This window comes from Mus musculus, chromosome X (genome assembly GCF_000001635.26).
Source record: "Mus musculus strain C57BL/6J chromosome X, GRCm38.p6 C57BL/6J".
NCBI lineage: Eukaryota > Metazoa > Chordata > Mammalia > Rodentia > Muridae > Mus > Mus musculus.
Genome location: NC_000086.7, coordinates 108,754,101 through 108,773,902, shown reverse-complemented (window position 1 = coordinate 108,773,902; position 19,802 = coordinate 108,754,101). Strand labels below are relative to the sequence as shown.

The 19,802-nt window shown below is 35.4% G+C and overlaps 1 protein-coding gene across 2 annotated transcripts in view; it reads left to right on the top strand.

Annotated features, from left to right (window-relative positions):
• Brwd3 (bromodomain and WD repeat domain containing 3) overlaps positions 1-19,802 on the top strand; it is a 98,518-nt gene that overhangs the window by 60,460 nt on the left and 18,256 nt on the right. For both annotated transcript variants that reach the window (NM_001081477.2, XM_006528114.3), the window contains exons 20-36: positions 499-592; positions 2,233-2,382; positions 4,088-4,164; positions 4,852-5,017; positions 5,841-5,954; positions 8,666-8,773; positions 11,706-11,830; positions 12,585-12,667; positions 13,493-13,604; positions 13,971-14,032; positions 14,142-14,297; positions 14,934-15,054; positions 16,094-16,219; positions 16,305-16,383; positions 17,501-17,557; positions 18,347-18,487; positions 19,592-19,663. In NM_001081477.2, the coding sequence (NP_001074946.1) occupies positions 499-592; positions 2,233-2,382; positions 4,088-4,164; positions 4,852-5,017; positions 5,841-5,954; positions 8,666-8,773; positions 11,706-11,830; positions 12,585-12,667; positions 13,493-13,604; positions 13,971-14,032; positions 14,142-14,297; positions 14,934-15,054; positions 16,094-16,219; positions 16,305-16,383; positions 17,501-17,557; positions 18,347-18,487; positions 19,592-19,663 (1,843 nt within the window). The remainder of the gene's footprint in view (positions 1-498; positions 593-2,232; positions 2,383-4,087; positions 4,165-4,851; positions 5,018-5,840; positions 5,955-8,665; positions 8,774-11,705; positions 11,831-12,584; positions 12,668-13,492; positions 13,605-13,970; positions 14,033-14,141; positions 14,298-14,933; positions 15,055-16,093; positions 16,220-16,304; positions 16,384-17,500; positions 17,558-18,346; positions 18,488-19,591; positions 19,664-19,802) is intronic.

Below are 19,802 nucleotides of genomic sequence, written 5' to 3'. Positions count from 1 at the left end.
GGGTTACTCAAAGTGAGCAAGTGGTGGGAAAAAAATCAAATATCAATCAGTAAAGGAGTATGATAAAATCATACAGTGGTACTTCTCCAGTCACATTCTGGAAACTTGTACCATAAACAAAGATTGAAACTATCTTGCCAGGTGAAAGAAGATATCCACAAAAGAGCAAATATTGTGTAACCCTATCTAACAAAGTATTTAGAGCAGACAAAAGTATAGACATAACAGAGACGAGAAGTTCTCAGAGCCTAGAGGACTAGGAAAATGAACAGTGGCACAGGAAAATGAACAGGAATTGCCTAGCAGTCTTGGAAGTGGGGAAAACCCAGAGGGAGTGGGGACAGAGGTGGCTGCGGATGTACTACCACTGACATAATGATGAAAATGATGACAAAAATGATGAAAGTGATCAACTCTTTATTTTGAAGTTAAGTTTTGAGATTTGATGTTTAAACTACTGGGCTCTTTTTACAATTTTAATGTCCAATGTTTTATTAGGGTACAAGAAGAATGTCGAAATGCAAAAGGTGACCTAGAAGTTAGTCTTTATACTGTTGAAAAGAAGAAAAAGCCATCTTATCCTATCCAAAGAGTAAGTTGGAATCTAATGTTTGCAAATAGTAGCAGCTATGCATCGAGGCTGTTTAAGTTGGTGTCTATTTATGGAACCTAATTATAGGGTTACTTATAGAAACAAGATTAAATAAAATATAAAAGATTGTGTTTTATGGTATGTGTTTTGAACTACCATTTTTATATGGTTGAATGCATCTGCAACTTTATTGATCGTTCATGCCAATACAAAACAAATGGTGGATTCACTAAACAAGAGGTGGACAAGCTCATAGACGAAACCCTATCTGTTTCAGTTAGTTAAATGTTATTGAAGTAGCTTACCTTTAGTTGTTTTTATATAAAGACAGAGTTGAGTAGTTATCTGACCTAGAAAGCCAGACATGCTTACATTCTGGCCCTCCACAGATAAACTTTGCTGACCTCTACTGCAGACCCATGCCTAACCTATCTAATAATGTAAGCAAAATCTAATCTGTACATCGGGAAGTACTGGATTCATTTCCCAGTAGATCCTGCTAAGTAATGGGTAGGAGGCCTGCACTGCATTGGGTTGTATAAGCTTATTAATACTTTTCAGTCGCCAGTTAAAAGGCCTTAGAGTGTAAACTTTTTCTTCTCAATCACACCACCTCTGCACACTGTGGTTAAATGGATAGTCTGCAGTGCTTTTCACTGTTTAAATAAAAGCTAAGCAATGAATTCCGGATTTTAACTAATTTTCCAATATTAATGAACAAAATTGATGGCAACTATCGTAAATATCTTAAAATATTTGCATATGACTTTGAAACCTGCTTTTACTTTTATTATTTTTAAGCCTATTTCATCTCTGAGAAGGTTCCTTTCTGGTTTATGATTTGCCAATTATCAGGTTTATCTGGGAGTGCTAGGTATCTGGTTTAATTTATCTGCTTTAGGCTAGGTATATAAGCATTTAGATTTTTAGACATTTTCATATATGTTGAAGGTGAAACGGAACCAGATATGGTGGTGCACATCTATAATTCCAACATTTTGGGGGCTGAGGTAGGAATAGAATGAGAGTTGAGGCCAATCTGGATAATGGTAATATTTACAAATAAGGAAAAGAACATGGCCCTTCAAGACTAGTTTAGAAGACTTTTTAGTTGACTTGCTCCTAATGACATATTAAGGCTAAATTTTGCTACGTGGTATTATTAACAATAATGTTTTCTATGTACAGATATTAGGTAATGTATAAATGTAGATATTACATTGAATTTTACTTGTTAAAACTAAGAATCTTTTATTGATGGTCTCATGATGTAACCCTGGAGAGCCTGGAACTTGCTATACAGAACAGGCTGGCCTTGAACTCACATAGATTCAACTGCCTTTGTCTCTGCCTCTTGGGTGCTGGGATCAAACCACAAAGGTTGCAAAATAATAAAATAATCAGCAGTAGTAAAAAGTGAATTATATAGTTATATTTAAATATTGCTTTACTTTTGGTAATTATCTTCAACCTTTACACTGTCGCCTGCCTAATAGATGTGTGTGTGTGTGTGTGTGTGTGTGTGTGTATGTGTGTATGTGTGTATATATATATATACACACACATACACACACACACACACACACACACAGTTTTATGTTCTTTATTCTTTTAGAATATATTTTCCTTGTCTTTTACAGAATGATTATCAGCCCAGCTGTGGAAGGTCTTTACGAAGGACACAACGCAAGCGACAGCATACTTACCTAACAAGGTCGAACATAGAGCATAATTCACAGGCATCATCTCAAACTTCCGGTGTACAAGAAGATTCAGACAGCTCTTCAGAGGTTAGATCGACTATGATTTATTCAGTGTAACTTTTTTTTTTGTTGGTTTTTATTTTGTGCATTCCATTTTAGTTTACCTTTGAAAGGCATCTTGAACAGAAATTTTTAAAGAGGTTTACTCATTAATAAGGCACTTAAGACAGATTTGGTTATTGCACGTATCCCTTTTGGTTGCCTTTCCTGATTTCTACCTAAGATACAAGCTTGGCAATTGTATAGCATATGCCAATGACATATGCATGTGACAGTGATTTGATAGTTAAAGGAAATCATCCAAGTACTGGACTGAATGCATATCAAGTGACTTCTTTTGTGATTGGGTTACCTCACTAAAGAAGTCACTTGATATGCACTCACTGATAAGTGGATATTGTCCCAGAAACTTAGAATACCCAAGATACAATTTGCAAAACACAAGAAAATCAAGAAGAAGGAAGACCAAAGTGTGGATACTTCATTCCTCCTTAGAATAGGGAACAAAATACCCATGGAAGGAGTTGCAGAGACAAAGTTTGGAGCTAAGATGAAAGGATGGACTATCCAGAGACTACCCAACTCGGGAATCCATCCCATAATCAGCCACCAAACACAGACACCATCACATACACCAGCAAGATTTTGCTGAAAGGACCCTGATATGCCTGTCTCCTGTGAGGCTATGCCAGTGACTGGCAAATACAGAAGTGAATGCTCACAGTCACCTGTAGGATGGAACACAGGGCCGCAATGGAGGAGCTAGAGAAAGTACCCAAGGAACTGAAGGGGTCTGCAACCTTATAGGTGGAACAACAATATGAACTAACTAGTACCCTAGAGCTCGTATCTCTAGCTGCATATGTATCAAAAGATGGCCTAATCAGCCATCATTGGGAAGAGAGGCCCCTAAGGCTTGCCAACTTTATATGCCCCAGTACAGGGGAACGCCAGGCCCAAGAAGTGGGAGTGGGTGGGTAGGGGAGCAGGGCATGGGAGGGTATAGGGAACTTTCAGGATAGCATTTGAAATGTAAATAAAGAAAATATCTAATAATAATAATAAAAAAAGAACTGGACTGAAATGTAACGTAAGTAATAGACATAAGGTAAACGGTCCCAGAATTGATTCACTCTGTAATTGACTTACATATCCATTTTCTTTTATTACAACCTATTCTGTAGATCATTGAGTGTTGAATTATCTCAGACCTATTATGTTCTTTGTGACAATGACCAAAGTATAGCAGTTCTTTTTCTTTTGTTCCTCTTTCCCTAGTCCTATTGTTCTTTTAACAACTCTGTCAGGTGCATAGTAAGAGTTTTATTCACATTGATGTTATTATAGACTACATTCATATTTTTGCTCTTCATGGTTTTTAAAGTAATATTTCCCTTTTCCTTCATTAATAATATCTTGACCTTAAAAGAGTACTCATGCAATGTTTGTAAAGCATTTTTTTTAGCTTTTAAGAAGGTTATAAGTGTTTTGAGGCTTAAACAATTTTTCCACAGTAATAAAATTGTTTATATAAACAAGCAGTATAATACTAGATCTTGTAGAATAGCTATTAGGCTTGTTTGTAAATTTGACAAATGTGTATAAAAATAATTATGTACCTTTTAACTAGAATGTTTGAGGAAGTAATAAAGTGTTATAAATCAAGTAGTTTTTGTTTTCTACATTATGCTGATACTTAGCATATATTTCAATTGCTGTCTCTTTACTATAGGAAGATGAAACTGTTGGCACAAGTGATGCTTCCGTAGAAGACCCTGTTGTTGAGTGGCAAAGTGAGAGTTCTTCCAGGTACTTTTCGTGCATTTGATTGGCCCCAAATTATTCAACATTTAACACGAAATTAAGATTTTGTAGGAATTTGACAACACCCTAGATAAAATAGTATCACAGAAAGGTTCTGTAATTGAAGCCGACATAGCATATGCATTTTCCCGACTCCCAGTACATTCTGTGGCTCTCACCGTAGAATTTTTGTGTCCTCTGTCTATAAAATAAGCTGTTTAAATTTATGATTCTGCTTCCTTGCAACTTTATATAATTATTTCAGACTGTGTTTTTGAGACAGGTTCTTACTATGTAGCTCTAGCTCTCCTGGAACTCACTATGTACACCAGGATGGCTTCATACTCACAGAGATCCTGCTTGCCCCTGCAAGTAGTGGCATGTGCTACCACGCCTGGCTTTTATTTCAGTATTAAAGCTATATCTCTTTCATCATTTCAGCAATAAGATTCGCGTTTATTTTAAATAAGTTTTGTCCTTTGAACAGAGATTTAAAATTCTGTTCAAGAAAATTGAGTATTAAGTTTTTTTTCAAGAAGCATTTCATGAAAATCTAATAGTGATCCAAATATTATATTATATTCTTTCTTTTTCAATCCTTGTCATTGTTCATCCATTAAAAAAAGATCCTATTTCCGTTATGAGGTAAAACTATAGTATACTAAGGTATTTATAATTTTGACTTATTTATAGCGATTCATCAAGTGAATATTCTGACTGGATAGCAGATGCTGGGATAAATTTGCAGCCTCCCAAAAGACAAACAAGACAGGCAACACAGAAAATATACAGCAGTTCTGAAGATGAAAATTTGAAATTAGAAGATAGGCAGAAGAAACCTAAACAGACTAAAAAGAAGGTTCGTAATACATAAGTTGTTTATTTTTGCCTTGGATTGTTTTTTGCCTCTGGTATTTGAATTTTTAATATGACATTTGATTTTTCTCTAAAAATGACATTGTTTTTAGAAGCCAATTAAATAAAATGTAAGTCAGTTTTAACAACTTCAATTTCTTGTTATCAAAGATAGCAGTTAAATGTCATGTTTACAATATGTTATTAAACTAGAACACTGACAACTGCTTATTAGAATGTAGCAATGTTCTATGAGAATAGACCATAATAATATAAAATGGTTATCGTTGTCATTACCCAATTAGAAATTTGTATTCCTTTATGCATTTTACCCATAGAATGGTAGAGTTCAATAAACTTGAGTTTTATCTGACCCCCACTATCCTTTAATGTAGAGACCATAATGTTTTAACGTGCAAGTTCTTTGAATTTACTTACATGTAACAAGGATTTGCTATTTCTATACTTTCTACTACAAAAGAATCACGGTTCTCTAAAATGTCAATGCATCTTAAATTGAAAATGACTGATGCCATTCACAAATGAGCTCTCTTTCATCTTATAAAGTTCAAAATATATTACCACGCTAATATACTGTTTTAATAAATGTAAGTACTAGGGGTTGAGCCTACTGCTTCACACGCTTCTACTGAACCAAATATACACCAGCTCATTTGTGTACTTTTTCATTTTCAAACAGAATCTCAAGTTGCATGGGCTAGCTAGTAATTTCTTCCTGCCTTTTTGATACTACTATTCATGAATTTGTTCTTAAGAACTATTATAAGTACTGTAATTGGGTTTTTTGGTTTTTTGTTTTGTTTCAGAAAGGGGGACTTGTTTCTATGGCAGGCGAACCCAATGAAGAATGGCTTGCCCCTCAGTGGATCTTGGATACCATACCACGACGTTCTCCTTTTGTTCCACAGATGGGAGATGAGGTAATTGTTGCCCAATAAAAACCTTTTCTCTTGAAGCTTTAAGAAACTAGCACTGGGCTTGAAAGATAACTCAACAATTAAGAGCATTGACTGTTCTTCCAGAGGATCTAGGTTTACTTTCCAGCACCCACATGGAAGCTTACAACTATCTGTAACTCCAGTTCCAGATGATCTGATGACGTCTTCTGGCTTCTGTGGTCACCAGGCATGCACATGGTACATGGATATAGTCATGCATGCACATAAAATAAACCAACACTTATAGAAAATATGCTTTTTTTAAAAAAAGAAAAGAACAATTAACATCATTCAATCTTGGGTTCTTCTGTTGATTTTATTTTTTAACCTTATTATTGAGAGTAATTGCATAGTTGAGGGACCACACGTGCTCAGGAGCACATATGGAGGTCAGAGGACAACTCTGTGGGGTTGTTTCTCTCTCTACCTTTTACATGGGTTCTAAGGATTAAACTCAGGTCACACAGCTGTAGGTGCCTTTGCTAACTGAGCTATCTTTCCTGCTCCAGGAAATTTATATTGTAACTGTTACAATTATAAATGTTCCATCTTTGTTTCTTTGTTCAGGTGTGTAGTTCTTGAAGAACATGACTCAATATAATTAATTTTTGCATCCTTTGTTTACCTGGTAGAATGTATTCAACATATTAGATGGTAGATGAAGGTGGAGTTAAATTTATTATGATTGATTTCTAAAGTTCTTAAAACAGTTGGTTTTATTTTTGTTGTGACTTTATAGAATTTAGTGGTACTTTGAGTTCTCATTTAAGAACAACTATTGTTTAAAAAAAATCAGCCTGGTAGAAAATATGCTCAAGCAAGTATGTCTAAGTCAGAATACCAATGAATATATATGGTCCAACCCATTTTTGATGTTACATCCCAGAGTCACAAAGGTCGATACCTGTGCTAAATGATAATTACTGAGCCTGTGGTTTAATAACTGCTGACACACATTCATAATCAGGCAAATAAAAATGTAATAATTTCCCAATATTGAATTTCATAAAATTCAGTGTTATTCAGTAAGAACTTTCAGTTCCAGAGCTTATAAAGGAGTCTACTGTTCATGTAATCAGTTTTTAATTACAGTACTACTTACTACTTTGTCTAACTATTAAGCCCTTGTTATTTTGCCTAGAATAATCGTACTGAAAAACATTATTGTGCCTCAGAATGCTCCTTTTTAAATGTCCAATCAAACTGAGAAATTCTGGTTTGCCCATACTGCTTTTTATATGACCTTTCACAACTATATTGTGTGAGAGTGTGTGTGTGTGTGTGTGTGTGTGTGTGTGTGTGTGTGTGCGCGCGCGCGCGCATTATACTACTTTCCCTTAAAGAGAAATATTACATTTTAATACCTTACAATTTCACCTGGTATCTTGTACTTATATGTTTTGTCCATATTGAGTATTAGAATGAATATATAACAATGTGTTTAGTTTAGATCTTTAATTTATATGTTTTTTATTTTAGTAATGTTTAAATTGTTTTGCCATTTTGATTGATAGAGTATGTTCATGTATTTTTTGGTGCTTATAGAGTAAGACTTTATCCTTTCACCAGTTTGAAAGGTAAACTTCTAAACTATAGCATTGGTAAAATTGTGTTCTCTCCCAAATCTAATCCCCCCCTAGCTTTTGGTGCTCCTCAGAGTCCTTGGTGTTCCTCCTCCTGTGGCAGCATTACTTCAGTTTCTGTCCTACCTTCACATGGCAGTCTTCCCTCTAGCTCTCTCTGTATCCAACATTCTTATGGGGACAGTCACTAGTTTAGGGATCACCTACATCTGCTGTGAGGTCAAGTACTCTTCATTGAGTGATTGTATCTACAATGATAATATTTCCCCAGTAAGGTCCCAGATCTATGTGTGTGGCAAGGAGGGGAGGGCTGGGAGGGTGTTTGTGAGACTCTGTGTGTGTGTGTTCAGAGTCACAGCCAACCCCTGCATTTGAGAATGGAGAACTGACAACTTAGCATTGCATTGAGGACAAGGAGACGAGAACTTGCCTCAAGGGCTGTCACTGTGGCTGTAAGACCATAAGGGGCTCAGAGGGGAATTCATTTTCTTCAGTGGTCAGCTAGTGCTGACATGAACACTTACAACAGAACTCTCTCAATTTATCTTTAAAATTATTTCATTTAAATACTGTATGTTGTCATTTTTTTAGGCAGCTTCACTTTAGGAAAAAAATCATGATGGATGTACACAAAACTGGTTACATTTCAACAAATTGTTTAAGCTTATAAGTAGTATTCTAAATATCTACATTTTAAAGCATCATGGTACATAGTAGCTTTCCCTACAACACTTTCAAGAATGTTATGTTTTGGTTGATTCCCCCTCCCATTCTTATCTCTCACATCTTCCTGCCCTAATTCTCCCCTTGGACCCTTCCACTCTTAGTATTCATCTTTCTTCTTTAATGTCACAGGTGTCTTATTGCCCTCCCCTCCCCCTTCCTTGAGACCTGTTTTTCTCTCTCACAGGCTTCTCTTTTCTTCAGTTGACTTTTGCAGCTGCTTGGGAGGGAAAGACTGCATATAGTATTTAATGCAGTGTAAAAACAGCACAGGGGTAGGGTTGACTGAACATCATTTGATCAGGAAAAAGAATTTTTCATTGTGAGTATTTTATGTGTAATGTTAAAATAGAATATGATTGTGTGGTACATCATTTTCTGTTTCAGCTTATTTACTTTCGACAAGGACATGAAGCTTATGTGCGAGCTGTAAGGAAATCAAAAATCTATAGTGTTAATTTACAAAAACAGCCATGGAACAAAATGGATCTCAGGGTAAGTTTGCCTAGTAGGCAAGAATTCAATTGAAAGAGTTTGAGGATTAAGTTGCTTTAAGCTTTTTTTTCTGTGTCTCAGTTTCATGGATATTTTGGTGGTGGTGTATAACCAAAATTAATTATTGCATGCTGTTTTATAGAATGGACAATATATATTTCTTAAAATTTGTCTGCTAGGGTATAGTGCTTCATGCCTATAATCTTAAATGGTGGGAAACTGAAGGGGAATTGCTGGGAAGTGAAGCCAGCCTTGACTACAGAGTGAATTGCAAAGCAGCCTAACCTATATAGTGTGAGACTCAATATCAAACAATACAAAATAGAACAGTAATTTAAAAATAAATATGTTATGGGCCTAGAGAGAACACTCCATGGTTAAGAGCACTTACTGAGGACCTGAATTCAGTTCCCAGTACTCACGTGATGGCTTAGAACCATCAGTAACTCCAGTTCCAAGGGATCTGATGTCTGTGTCTGGCCCCCACAGTCAGCAGACATTCACACACGGTACCAACACACACTCAGGCAAAAAGCAGGCATACACATGAAATAAGTGTTAAAACAAGTTTTAGACTGTGTGTTCTCTTATTTGCCCCATTTTTCTGTAAGCTTTGGGTCCTCTTGTTTTTGCCATCCCTCAGCTTCAGAAATGCTGATATTTCCTCATTTTGAGTATTTTCCCTAGCAACAGTTGTGTACATTCCAGAATAAACCCTGTGAACTGCAGACATTCTCATGGCTCTCATAGTGAGGTTAAATATCAGAAAGCACAAGAAGCTTAGAGGCTTGTATTCTGTGGGATCATCTCTTAATATACGTACATTGCTTCATAACATCAAGTAAGATACAGTTATTTTATGTTGAAGAATTTGATGTCAGATACTATGAATTCATTCTTTGTCAGATATAAAATATGTTCAGGCCGGCATAGGTGTGTATCTTTCCTATTTGAGTTTTATTTGTGTTTTTGTTCTGACTTGATAAAAAACAAAGGGCAGTTTTAGTATGATTTTCTGTGGGAAATGAATAGTTGCTGTTTGTGTTGAAGGACAAAAAAAAAGTCTGGAAATTCAACTAGATATTTAGCTTAGACATTTGCAGATAGAATATGAATGTTTTTAGGTATTAAAATTTCAAGTCATCTTTTATCGGATTAACTCTACTGCCTGCTTATTTCTTCAGAATCAGATGAAAATGGATACACTTTCTGTCTTGTTTCTGTTCATAACTCTGTGTTTCTAAGAAATGATAGGAGGGTAGTAAGTATAAGGTAGAAAAGCACGGGCTTTGGAATAATAATACCTAAGTTTCAACCCTACCTCTTCTATATGCTTATGTATAATTTTAATTAAGTAGTTGATTTAAAAAGATTAGTTTTTATTTTTTAAATATGATTAATAAACTAAGATTGTAACGTTAAAAACTATATGCTTAAAAAATCTTACCATCTCAAACATGTACATATAAGTTTGAATGAATGTACATTGTTTGTGCTAATAGTGTGGGTGATTTTTTTAAAACTAGATAGTCTCATAATCCCGAAAAGTTTAATTTTTGTAAATCATTTTTTATTATTTTTGAGATTATAATATAATCACATCATTTCACCCTCTCATCCTGCTCATTTCTTCTATGTACCCCCTTGCTCCAGGGCTGACCATTTGGAATTAGAATTATCTTGTCTGCATACAATCGGTCTTCTTTTCCTCAGAGAAGACTATGTCTCCCACACTTGGCATTAAGAAATTGCCTATAAAGTTCTTTTTTCAGGGTTAAGGCCTTGTGAGCTTTACCCCTTTCATGTTAGCATATCTGTCGCTGTCTAAAATGCAGAGTTGTAGAACATACTACCAAGTGATACAGGCCCAATACAGTTCTCACACCAAGGTTCCACAATCACTGAGGAAGAGGCAAGCAGAAAGAGCCAGAGGAACAGAGAGTTTGCTGTGAAAACTTGTATCTTCTGGAAATGTCAGAAGTTTTGTTTGTTTGTTTGTTTGTTTGTTTGTTTTGAGTATTTGGCTGATGTGTACCCAAGACCTGCATATTAAGTGTAATACTTAAGATCATAAATTCTGTAATGCTTTCTTAAAAGAATTTACTGGTTTGTCTTGTTTATAGTCCTGCCCTAAATGACAACCTGTTTAGTAGGGTTTGTTTGTTTGTTTTTTATAATTCTTATTTGAATAAGCTTTCATATGCATGTGTGTTAGATATTTTCCTGGCATGGCACACATGTGGAATTTAGAGAACAACTTTTAAAAGTTGTTTCTTTTCACACCCTATTGGTGCTGGGGATGAACTGAAGATGCCAGGCTTGCACGGCGAGGACTTTTATCCACTCAGTTGTCTTACTGACTTTACTGTTAAATCTACCTTCAACTTAGTGGAGTTCCTATCTGATGGATTTTTAGTTGACTTTTTTGATTCAGCAAGATATATATATTGTGTGTGTGTGTGCACGCACGCGCGCATATATGTGCATTTAACTTTAATAAGGCAAAGGAAACCAAGAGAATGGTGGGGCATGGGAGGGCCTGAAAGGTGGAAGAGGAAGCAGGTAGGTGGTGTAATTAAATTTTAGTTAAAAAAAAAATATCTAGCCTGTGGTGACGCACGCCTTTAAACCCAGCACTTGGGAGGCTGAGGCAGGTGGACCTATGTGAATTCAAAGGCAGCCTGGTTTACAGAATGCATTCCAGAACAGCCAAGGCTACACAGAAAAAAAACATCTTAAAGCCACCAGCACCCCCATAAAAGAAGTAAAATATCTTTAAATGAAAATAAAGTTTGTTAGTGCTACCGCTGCTATTTTAGACACTATTATATAACAGTTTAGAATTCAGATAATTTATTTGGGCAATAATGAAGTATATTAATGAAAGGTAGTCATATATAGAAAAATAATGTATTGGTGTTTCAATGTATAGGAGCAAGAATTTGTGAAGATTGTAGGAATCAAATATGAGATTGGACCACCTACGCTATGCTGCTTGAAACTTGCATTTTTGGATCCAATTTCAGGCAAAATGACTGGAGAGTCTTTTTCCATTAAGTAAGTCGCTGTTTCTGATTCTGTGTCTGTTTGGATGAATTTTAATATGCATCATTATTAATGTATTTAATATTCAGTTAATGCCGCAAAAGCAATGGGAGAGGAGAATACTTTAGCATTGCTACTTGGTTTATAATTATAGAGTTCTGAGTTTAGTTCCTGAAGCTCTGTATATTATATGTTATGCAAGAGTAAATGAGTAAATGCACGTATGGGTGAACTGACACATGAGCAAAGTGAGTTACTTAATCTGCTCATGTGAAATGGACACGCTTAAATGCTGATATTTTCTTAGGCATCAAAGTTTGAAACATAGTAGTGGATGTTATTTTTGTTAATAATAATACAAATAATAATGACTGTTTGTGGATCTAATTAAACTTAAGATCGATGGGAATGAAAAAGATTAATCCATATAGATTTTAGGCAGGATCTCACTTTGTACCCCTGGCTGGCCTTGAAAGAGATACACCTGCCTCTGCTTCCCAAGTGCCAAGGTTTCTGTTGTGTGCTATCATGCCTGGCAATCCATTTTTTTTTTAATTTTGATGAAGATCTTCACACTAAACTTTTTAAAGCATTTATTGATGTCTTTATGGTTTTTTTTTTTTTTTTTTTTTAAGTAAAGGCATTCTGGAGACCACGAGGTTTACAAAATTTTGCAATGTCAAATATTTATCCTTGGAAGTATAACATGTGATAAGTGCTATTATATTACAACATTAGATACTACTGTGCTTTATTTTCTGTATAGGTATCATGACATGCCAGATGTCATTGATTTCCTTGTGTTACATCAGTTTTATAATGAAGCCAAAGAAAGAAACTGGCAGATTGGTAAGTATAGAATTGTCACTTATAATTACTAACCTTGAAATACAGTATTAACCCTGTTGTTTTTCACATTAATTTATTTATTTAGTCACTTCACATCCCAAGTGTAGCGCCTCTCTCCTCCTACCCCTCCTCACACACGACCCCTTACCCCATTCCCAAAAAGTCAAATGGATAAGACATACAAACAAAAAATAAATAAACATAATGTTAAGTAATGTTCTACACATTGTGTGATATTTACAAGTGCTTCACCCTTGTCCTTCATTCACCTTGTATGATTTTACTTTCCTATGTCCAGTTGTAGAATGAAGATACAAAATTAGAAATACCAAAGATAATAACTCATAATTTTTAGGTTGTTCCTCATTCTCAATAATCCAACAACTTCTCACGCAGTCACAATTCCTTATTGCTTCCGATATCAGTTTTTCCAGTGAGTAAGCTGTACCTTCCTTCTACCCCGTGGTGGCTTGTAGCTTGAGTTCTGGCAGCTGCTATGTAGTAGCCTAACAGTGTGACAAGGCCTACTACATTAGTCACCTCACTTTACCTCACTGTACTAGCTCACATAATCCCAAAAAGAAAGGAGAATATAGTAGTGCAATGGAAGACTTTAAGAGAGACCATATCACAAACTTGTAGTATTTTATATTTTAAATGTTTTATTATATTATTTCTAATCTCTTACTAAGCCATTTATAAAATTCACGAGTTATGTATGACGATGATAAATACAATTTTATTTCTGGTTTTTTTTTTAAGAAATACGTCATAATTTGAATGGGAACAGAGCTTATTCTCATGGTTTGTTTGAATTCATTATAGGTGATAGATTCCGCAGTATAATAGATGATGCCTGGTGGTTTGGGACTGTGGAAAGTCAGCAGCCTTTTCAGCCAGAATATCCTGATAGCTCCTTCCAGTGTTACAGTGTTCAGTAAGTTTAGTTCATTTGTGCTTTTGACAAATAAGTGTTCCATTATATCAACTTTTTTCTTGTAAGATGTTTTTCTATTACATCATTGTATCCTTTCCTGTAGATTAAATTTAGGTATAATCTTCATCATCAAAAAAAAATGTAACTACTGTGAAGAGTGGGCTTCTGCCCTCTTAACTTTTCATTGGTGTAGCATATTTTCTCTATCAGTGGTGCATTGCTATCTTTATATAAGCTGAGTTGTAGTGTCATGAATATTATGTTGCTGTTTTCTGAATTTCACCCTCAAAAAATAATGCAAATTATGTTACCATATGAATGGAAATGCTTGGGAATGTGATTTGCATCTTCTTCTTTTGTTGATAGCTGGGACAATAATGAAAGAGAAAAAATGAGCCCCTGGGATATGGAGCCGATTCCAGATGGAAGTAAATATACCTTTAAAGATGAATTATCATTCTTAGAAAAGCAAAGTAGTAACAGTTTGATGTTGAAAACTTATTGTTTTGGGTTTTTTTTTTCTTATTTTGTACCTAGCTGCTTTTCCAGATGAAGTTGGTGCTGGTATTCCTGTGTCCCAGGAAGAACTAACTGCATTGCTCTACAAACCCCAGGAAGGAGAGTGGGGTGCTCATTCCAGAGATGAGGAGTGTGAACGAGTTATTCAGGGCATCAACAACCTTCTTTCCCTGGGTATGGTGATTATGCAAAAGGACTAGGCCAGGAGTGGGGAGCTTGAAAGGCCAGCAGAATCTTAAAGTCTGCACAACAGCTAAAGTTCATCACAGTATACTTTATATTTAATTCAATAGGCATAATGAGTTGAGTTAACATTTATATATGCTTGGCTAAGGTAGTAACTAGTAAATATTTTCATCGCTCAGGAGGTGTGGGGTAAAAGCTAAGGCAAGGACATAAGTATCCTTTTCATTTTTGAGTCATTTTGGCTCTCTAGCTATTTTCTGAGCCTGACTTTGGAGGGGTTTCTTGGTAAGACAGTGGGTGAGTAATGTATTTTACCCACATAAATTGTTTCTATTTTTTTAAATACATCACCAGAGTAGTTTGGCATTTATTCAGGAAAGACATACTGAAATTTGGCAAGTGTCTTGCTTAATTTTGTTTCATTTTATTGAATTTGAAGCAATATTTCATATATAATTCAAAGATACCATATACAAGAAAAAGTGACTTATTTATTATTTGAAACATTATTGTCTTAAAATTAGGTATATTGTCCTTCAGTTTTGTTTATATGTGGATATTAACTACCAGGAAATGTTGGTCTCTTTATTAACTAGGTTTTTAAAAATTCGTTGACTTTTGTAGATTTTGCCAGCCCTTTTGCTGTTCCAGTGGATCTCAGTGCCTACCCCTTGTATTGTACTGTAGTTGCTTATCCAACTGACCTCAATACCATCAAACAAAGACTTGAAAATCGCTTTTACAGGTTTGTTTTGTTTTATGATTTATTACAGAAATCATAGTTTTATGGTGCTTGTGCCTTTTAAGATCTGCTTTTTGATGTCTGATCTAGTCATCCAAAAACATACTCTAAAGTCCCTTCTATTGTCACATGTGCCAACTAAAATTGTATATGGAAAAAAGAGTGGAAAACATACGTAGTCCAATTATGTGAAACACAAAATCTATATTAAATTGAGTTTACTAAAGGCAGATTAGGGAGTATATTAATGCCTCATGATCAAGATGCTACAGTGAATATGCTGCATATTTAAAATCCTCCATGGAGAATTAACAATAGACAATTAAGTTTAATTGCTAGATATATAAATAGACCAAGTGATTGTGTTCTTTATTTTAGCTTAGGAGAGAAGTTACTATGAGAGGACTTGGGAGGTCAGTTCTTGTTCCTTTGTTAAGTCATACTCACTTTACAGTAACTGCAGTATTCCATGAGCTAGTTAGTCTACCTCTCGTACTTGAGAAATATGCATATTTTATAAAATAGATATTTATTTCGTTTGATAATATATTTCAAACATAGCTAAATGAAAATGTTTTATTTTCCACAATATAGGGGTCTTTTCACCTTTTTGGGTCCCTTTCCTAAAACTAAATGTGATTTTTGATTTACCAATGCATTTTGCGTTGTTTTGTTTTGTTTTGTTTTGTTTTATGTATGTATGAATGTATGTATGTATGTATGTATGTGAATGTTGGGGGAGGGTCATCAGAAGAGCTACATTTGTGGTACCGCACACATACAGAGGTCAAAGGACAACTTTCAGGTGTTGCTTCGCTCATACTGTGTGATCCTTAGCATCAAGCTCTGGTTCTCAGGTTATCCATTGAGCCATGCTGATGTTCTAAGCCTGCATAAATCATATATATGATTGTCCTGGACATATATTTAAATACATTAGACATACCATGATAAAGTGCCTCATAGTCTATCAATGCATATTCTTAGAATATAATTCAAATGTATCAGCCAACACTAACAGGATTTTTTTTTTATTTCATAGGAGAATATCAGCATTAATGTGGGAGGTACGCTATATTGAACACAATGCTAGGACTTTCAATGAGCCAGATAGTCCCATAGTTAAAGCAGCCAAGATTGTGACTGATGTCCTACTTCGGTTTATTGGGTAAGAAGTGTTATCTTCAATAGAGACTAACATCCTATTGTTTAAATAGTGGGATGTAGTTTGCCTTACTTATCTTATTTCTTAGGGATCAAAGCTGTTCTGATATTTTGGATACTTACAATAAAATCAAAGCAGAAGATCCAGACAGCAGCGATCTGGAGGAGGTAAGGGGCTGGCACAGCTTGATGCTTATGATTGTAAAGGGGCCCGTACAGCTTGATGCTTATGATTGTAAAGGGGCCCGTACAGCTTGATGCTTATGATTATAGTTCTTTTCTGCTCTTTGAGGCTTAGAAAATGTTAGTGTAAATACTGTAATTGGTTATAAATAGTGAAAGCTTTTGGAAGGTGGCTGAACATTGGAATATTTTATATTAAGCTCTTTTGACCTGGATTCTGATGTTATATACCAAAAATATACTGGTGCTCTCTGCACGGTGTAGTGAGAAACAAGTACCGATCATCCCTTCAAATGCAGTACATTTCTATGATCAAAAATCAATACTGAGTTTTAACCCTTAATAAAAAGACAAAGCACTTAGCATTTTATTTCTTTTGGTTATTTTTCTTGGTGAAAACTCATCTGACTAGAAAATAATCTATTTTAGTACATCTAAATGTCATTTATAATAAGGACAATGTGATATAGGAGTTAAATATTAACCTATTTAACTAACCTAAATATTAACCTAAGTAAAATTATTCATTTTTTCCTTCTACTTTTATAACCTTTACCATAAATGTATTTTAATTTAGAATTTGAGGTAATAATTTCTTTACAAACTAGTACTACTGTTTTGCTTAGAATAAAAAGTTAAGGCAAGTTTTTCCCTTCACTAGTTGTACCTGGGTCTCTACACTGTGTTACCAAACCTATTTCTCAGAGACATGCTTAACTGAATTAGTACAAATGTATATTTCCTGTAGAGAACTAATTCTTGAAATAGCAATGTTTCAGTGGGAATATTTTGTAATCATAGTATATCATATGAATGAGTCACATAGAATTCACGTGGAATAAGTTGTTTTAAATACTCAGACTTTATTTAAATAGAAAGTTTCACGTATTTCCTTATTCCCTATTCTAGTTTAAAAAGAAAGCCTCTCCAGTTCTTCTCCCAGTGTGTTTTCTAACCTGCACATAGCATATTGCCATCAGTTGGAGTGAATCTCCCTCCCACATTTGTTCTGATTATCTTTGCCAGTTCCTCATGTGTGTGCGTCTCCTTTGTAACACTTCAAATGTAACTTAGCATCTCTCGTTTCCCCCCTTTAATTTAGGATTCAGAAATGGTTGACTTAGATTCAGATGGTCCTGGCACTTCATCTGGAAGGAGGGTGAGTAAATGTGACTCTCCGAGAACAAAGCATTTCCAGGTTTCCTGAGTCAGAGATCCTTAAGTCTTAATCCTAATTTTTGAGAGTAACTAGGACTCTTGGAAGCAAATACATAGCTTAACGTGTTTGAGGTTTATTTCGGCAGTATAGTATACAGTCCAACCACTGGACAAAAGACGAGGAGAGTCTGGATACTCTCTCCTATGAGGGGCCATACAGTACACTGTTTGCCCAGCAATGAAAAGAGAGAAACATGTATGTGATTAGTGACTCAGTTACCAAGACTTTTATTAGAGACTGGTTATGTAGGCGCCTTGTGACTAACTCATACCTTGGCTCCAGATTCCCACAAGGAAAGCAGACAGCCTGCACAGATTATGTTGTTTATACTCTTTAAGTAAACAGTCTTTACAATTCAAGCAGCAGATAATGCTCCCAAATACAGACCACAGGCCAATAACATTTTACTTCAAGTTCTGCTTCTGTGCAAGGGGCGTGGGGAAACGGTTGCTTGTCTTTAGTTTGTTTGCAGTTTAGATTTTCCTAAAATGAAATTTTAGAGTAGCAGAATCATTGGCATTAGGTTTGGTTTACTTATGGCCAGACAGAAGGATGACTTAAACGACAAAACATAAAAGTATAGTAGTTGATATGTTTTATACAAGTGACTGCCGTTAAAATGACAGATATGTTCGCTCAGCTCATTGCAGCTTAACTTTGATAGCATTAGGCTTTTATGGGACGATCAAGGAATAGTTAAGGAAAGATGTAATTTTGTTAAATCTGTAGGCTAAATGTCGAGGCAGACGACAGTCTCTCAAGTGTAATCCTGATGCTTGGAAAAAGCAATGCGAAGAGCTACTGAGCCTCATTTATGAACGGGAAGACTCAGAGCCATTTCGTCAGCCAGCAGATCCTCAATCTTACCCAGTAAGCATACCATTGGTTAAGTAATTACCAACAGGACAATTTTTCATTATTATTCATTCATATCTGTTCATCAACAATTTAGCAATTCTTTCCTTTTAGTCTTACCTTTTTTTAAGTATTCATGCAAATGATATAGTTTCTAAAAGGAACTGGAGTCATCTGGATGTGGTAGCACATGACTTTAATCCCAAACAGAGGCAGGCAGATAATCGGGGGTTGGAGGACGGTGTGATCTTCCCAGAAATCCAGGCCAGCTAGGATTGCCTAGTGAGACCCTGTCTAAAACAAAACAAGCCAAAAAACCTTTTTTTGTTGCTTCATGCTTCATTTGTTTTGTATATTCTACTAACTTTTAATGACACCTCTATATACTACATATACTTGGTAATAATATATATGTCAAACCTGTTTAATTAATAGTAAATTTATTGTCAGTATGGCTACACAAATTAATCCATATTCCAATATTACTTTTCAACAAAGATACTATTAACAACAATTTAAAATATAGAGTTACATTTTACTTTTATGTACCGGGCTCCTGACTGGTGTGGGACTTACCCAAGCAGACCTTGTGCTCACTCAAATGCTAGGATTCAAAGCATGCACTGCTCAACCCCATGTCTAGGATTTCTTTTCATACACATATGTGACAACTCCAAATACTGTGGATGCTTGGTAATATATATGTGTATATTTTGGAAAGGAAAGTGAATATCAGTGTTGCATTCAGTGAAGTTTGATCTGTTTGTAGGAAGTTTGAGTTAGGCACAAAAAGCTTGCATTTTTCATAGCAGAATTTTATGAATCCAGAATTCTCTCTCTTTTTTTTTTTTAAGACAGGGTTTCTCTGTGTAGTAGCCCTGGCTGTCCTGGAACTCACTTTGTGACCAGGCTGACCTCGAACTCAAAAATCCGCCTGCCTCTGCCTCCTGAGTGCTGGGATTAAAGGTGTGCGCCACCACCGCCCAGCTGAATCCAGAATTCTTTAAGTAAAATCTAATCTTTATTTGTGGTCACTTGAGCCTTGAGTCATAGTTTCATTACAAGTCTTGTTCTGTGTCATGGTACTGTGGAAACAGTCTGTGTTGTTTACCCTAATAGGTTCAACAGCAACAAGAAGGGGAATCCTCACAATCAGTTCCTCCAGATAGGCAAGACCCATCTCTTTCTGAGGTAGGCTTAGATTGTGGGTTTTTTTTTCAATATTACATTTAAAATTCTTCATTATGCACACAAATTTTGTTAAATTTGCCCAGTCCCCCTTTGCAACACCACTTAGTTTCTTTTTATACCTTTATTTAGTTTTTGGTCA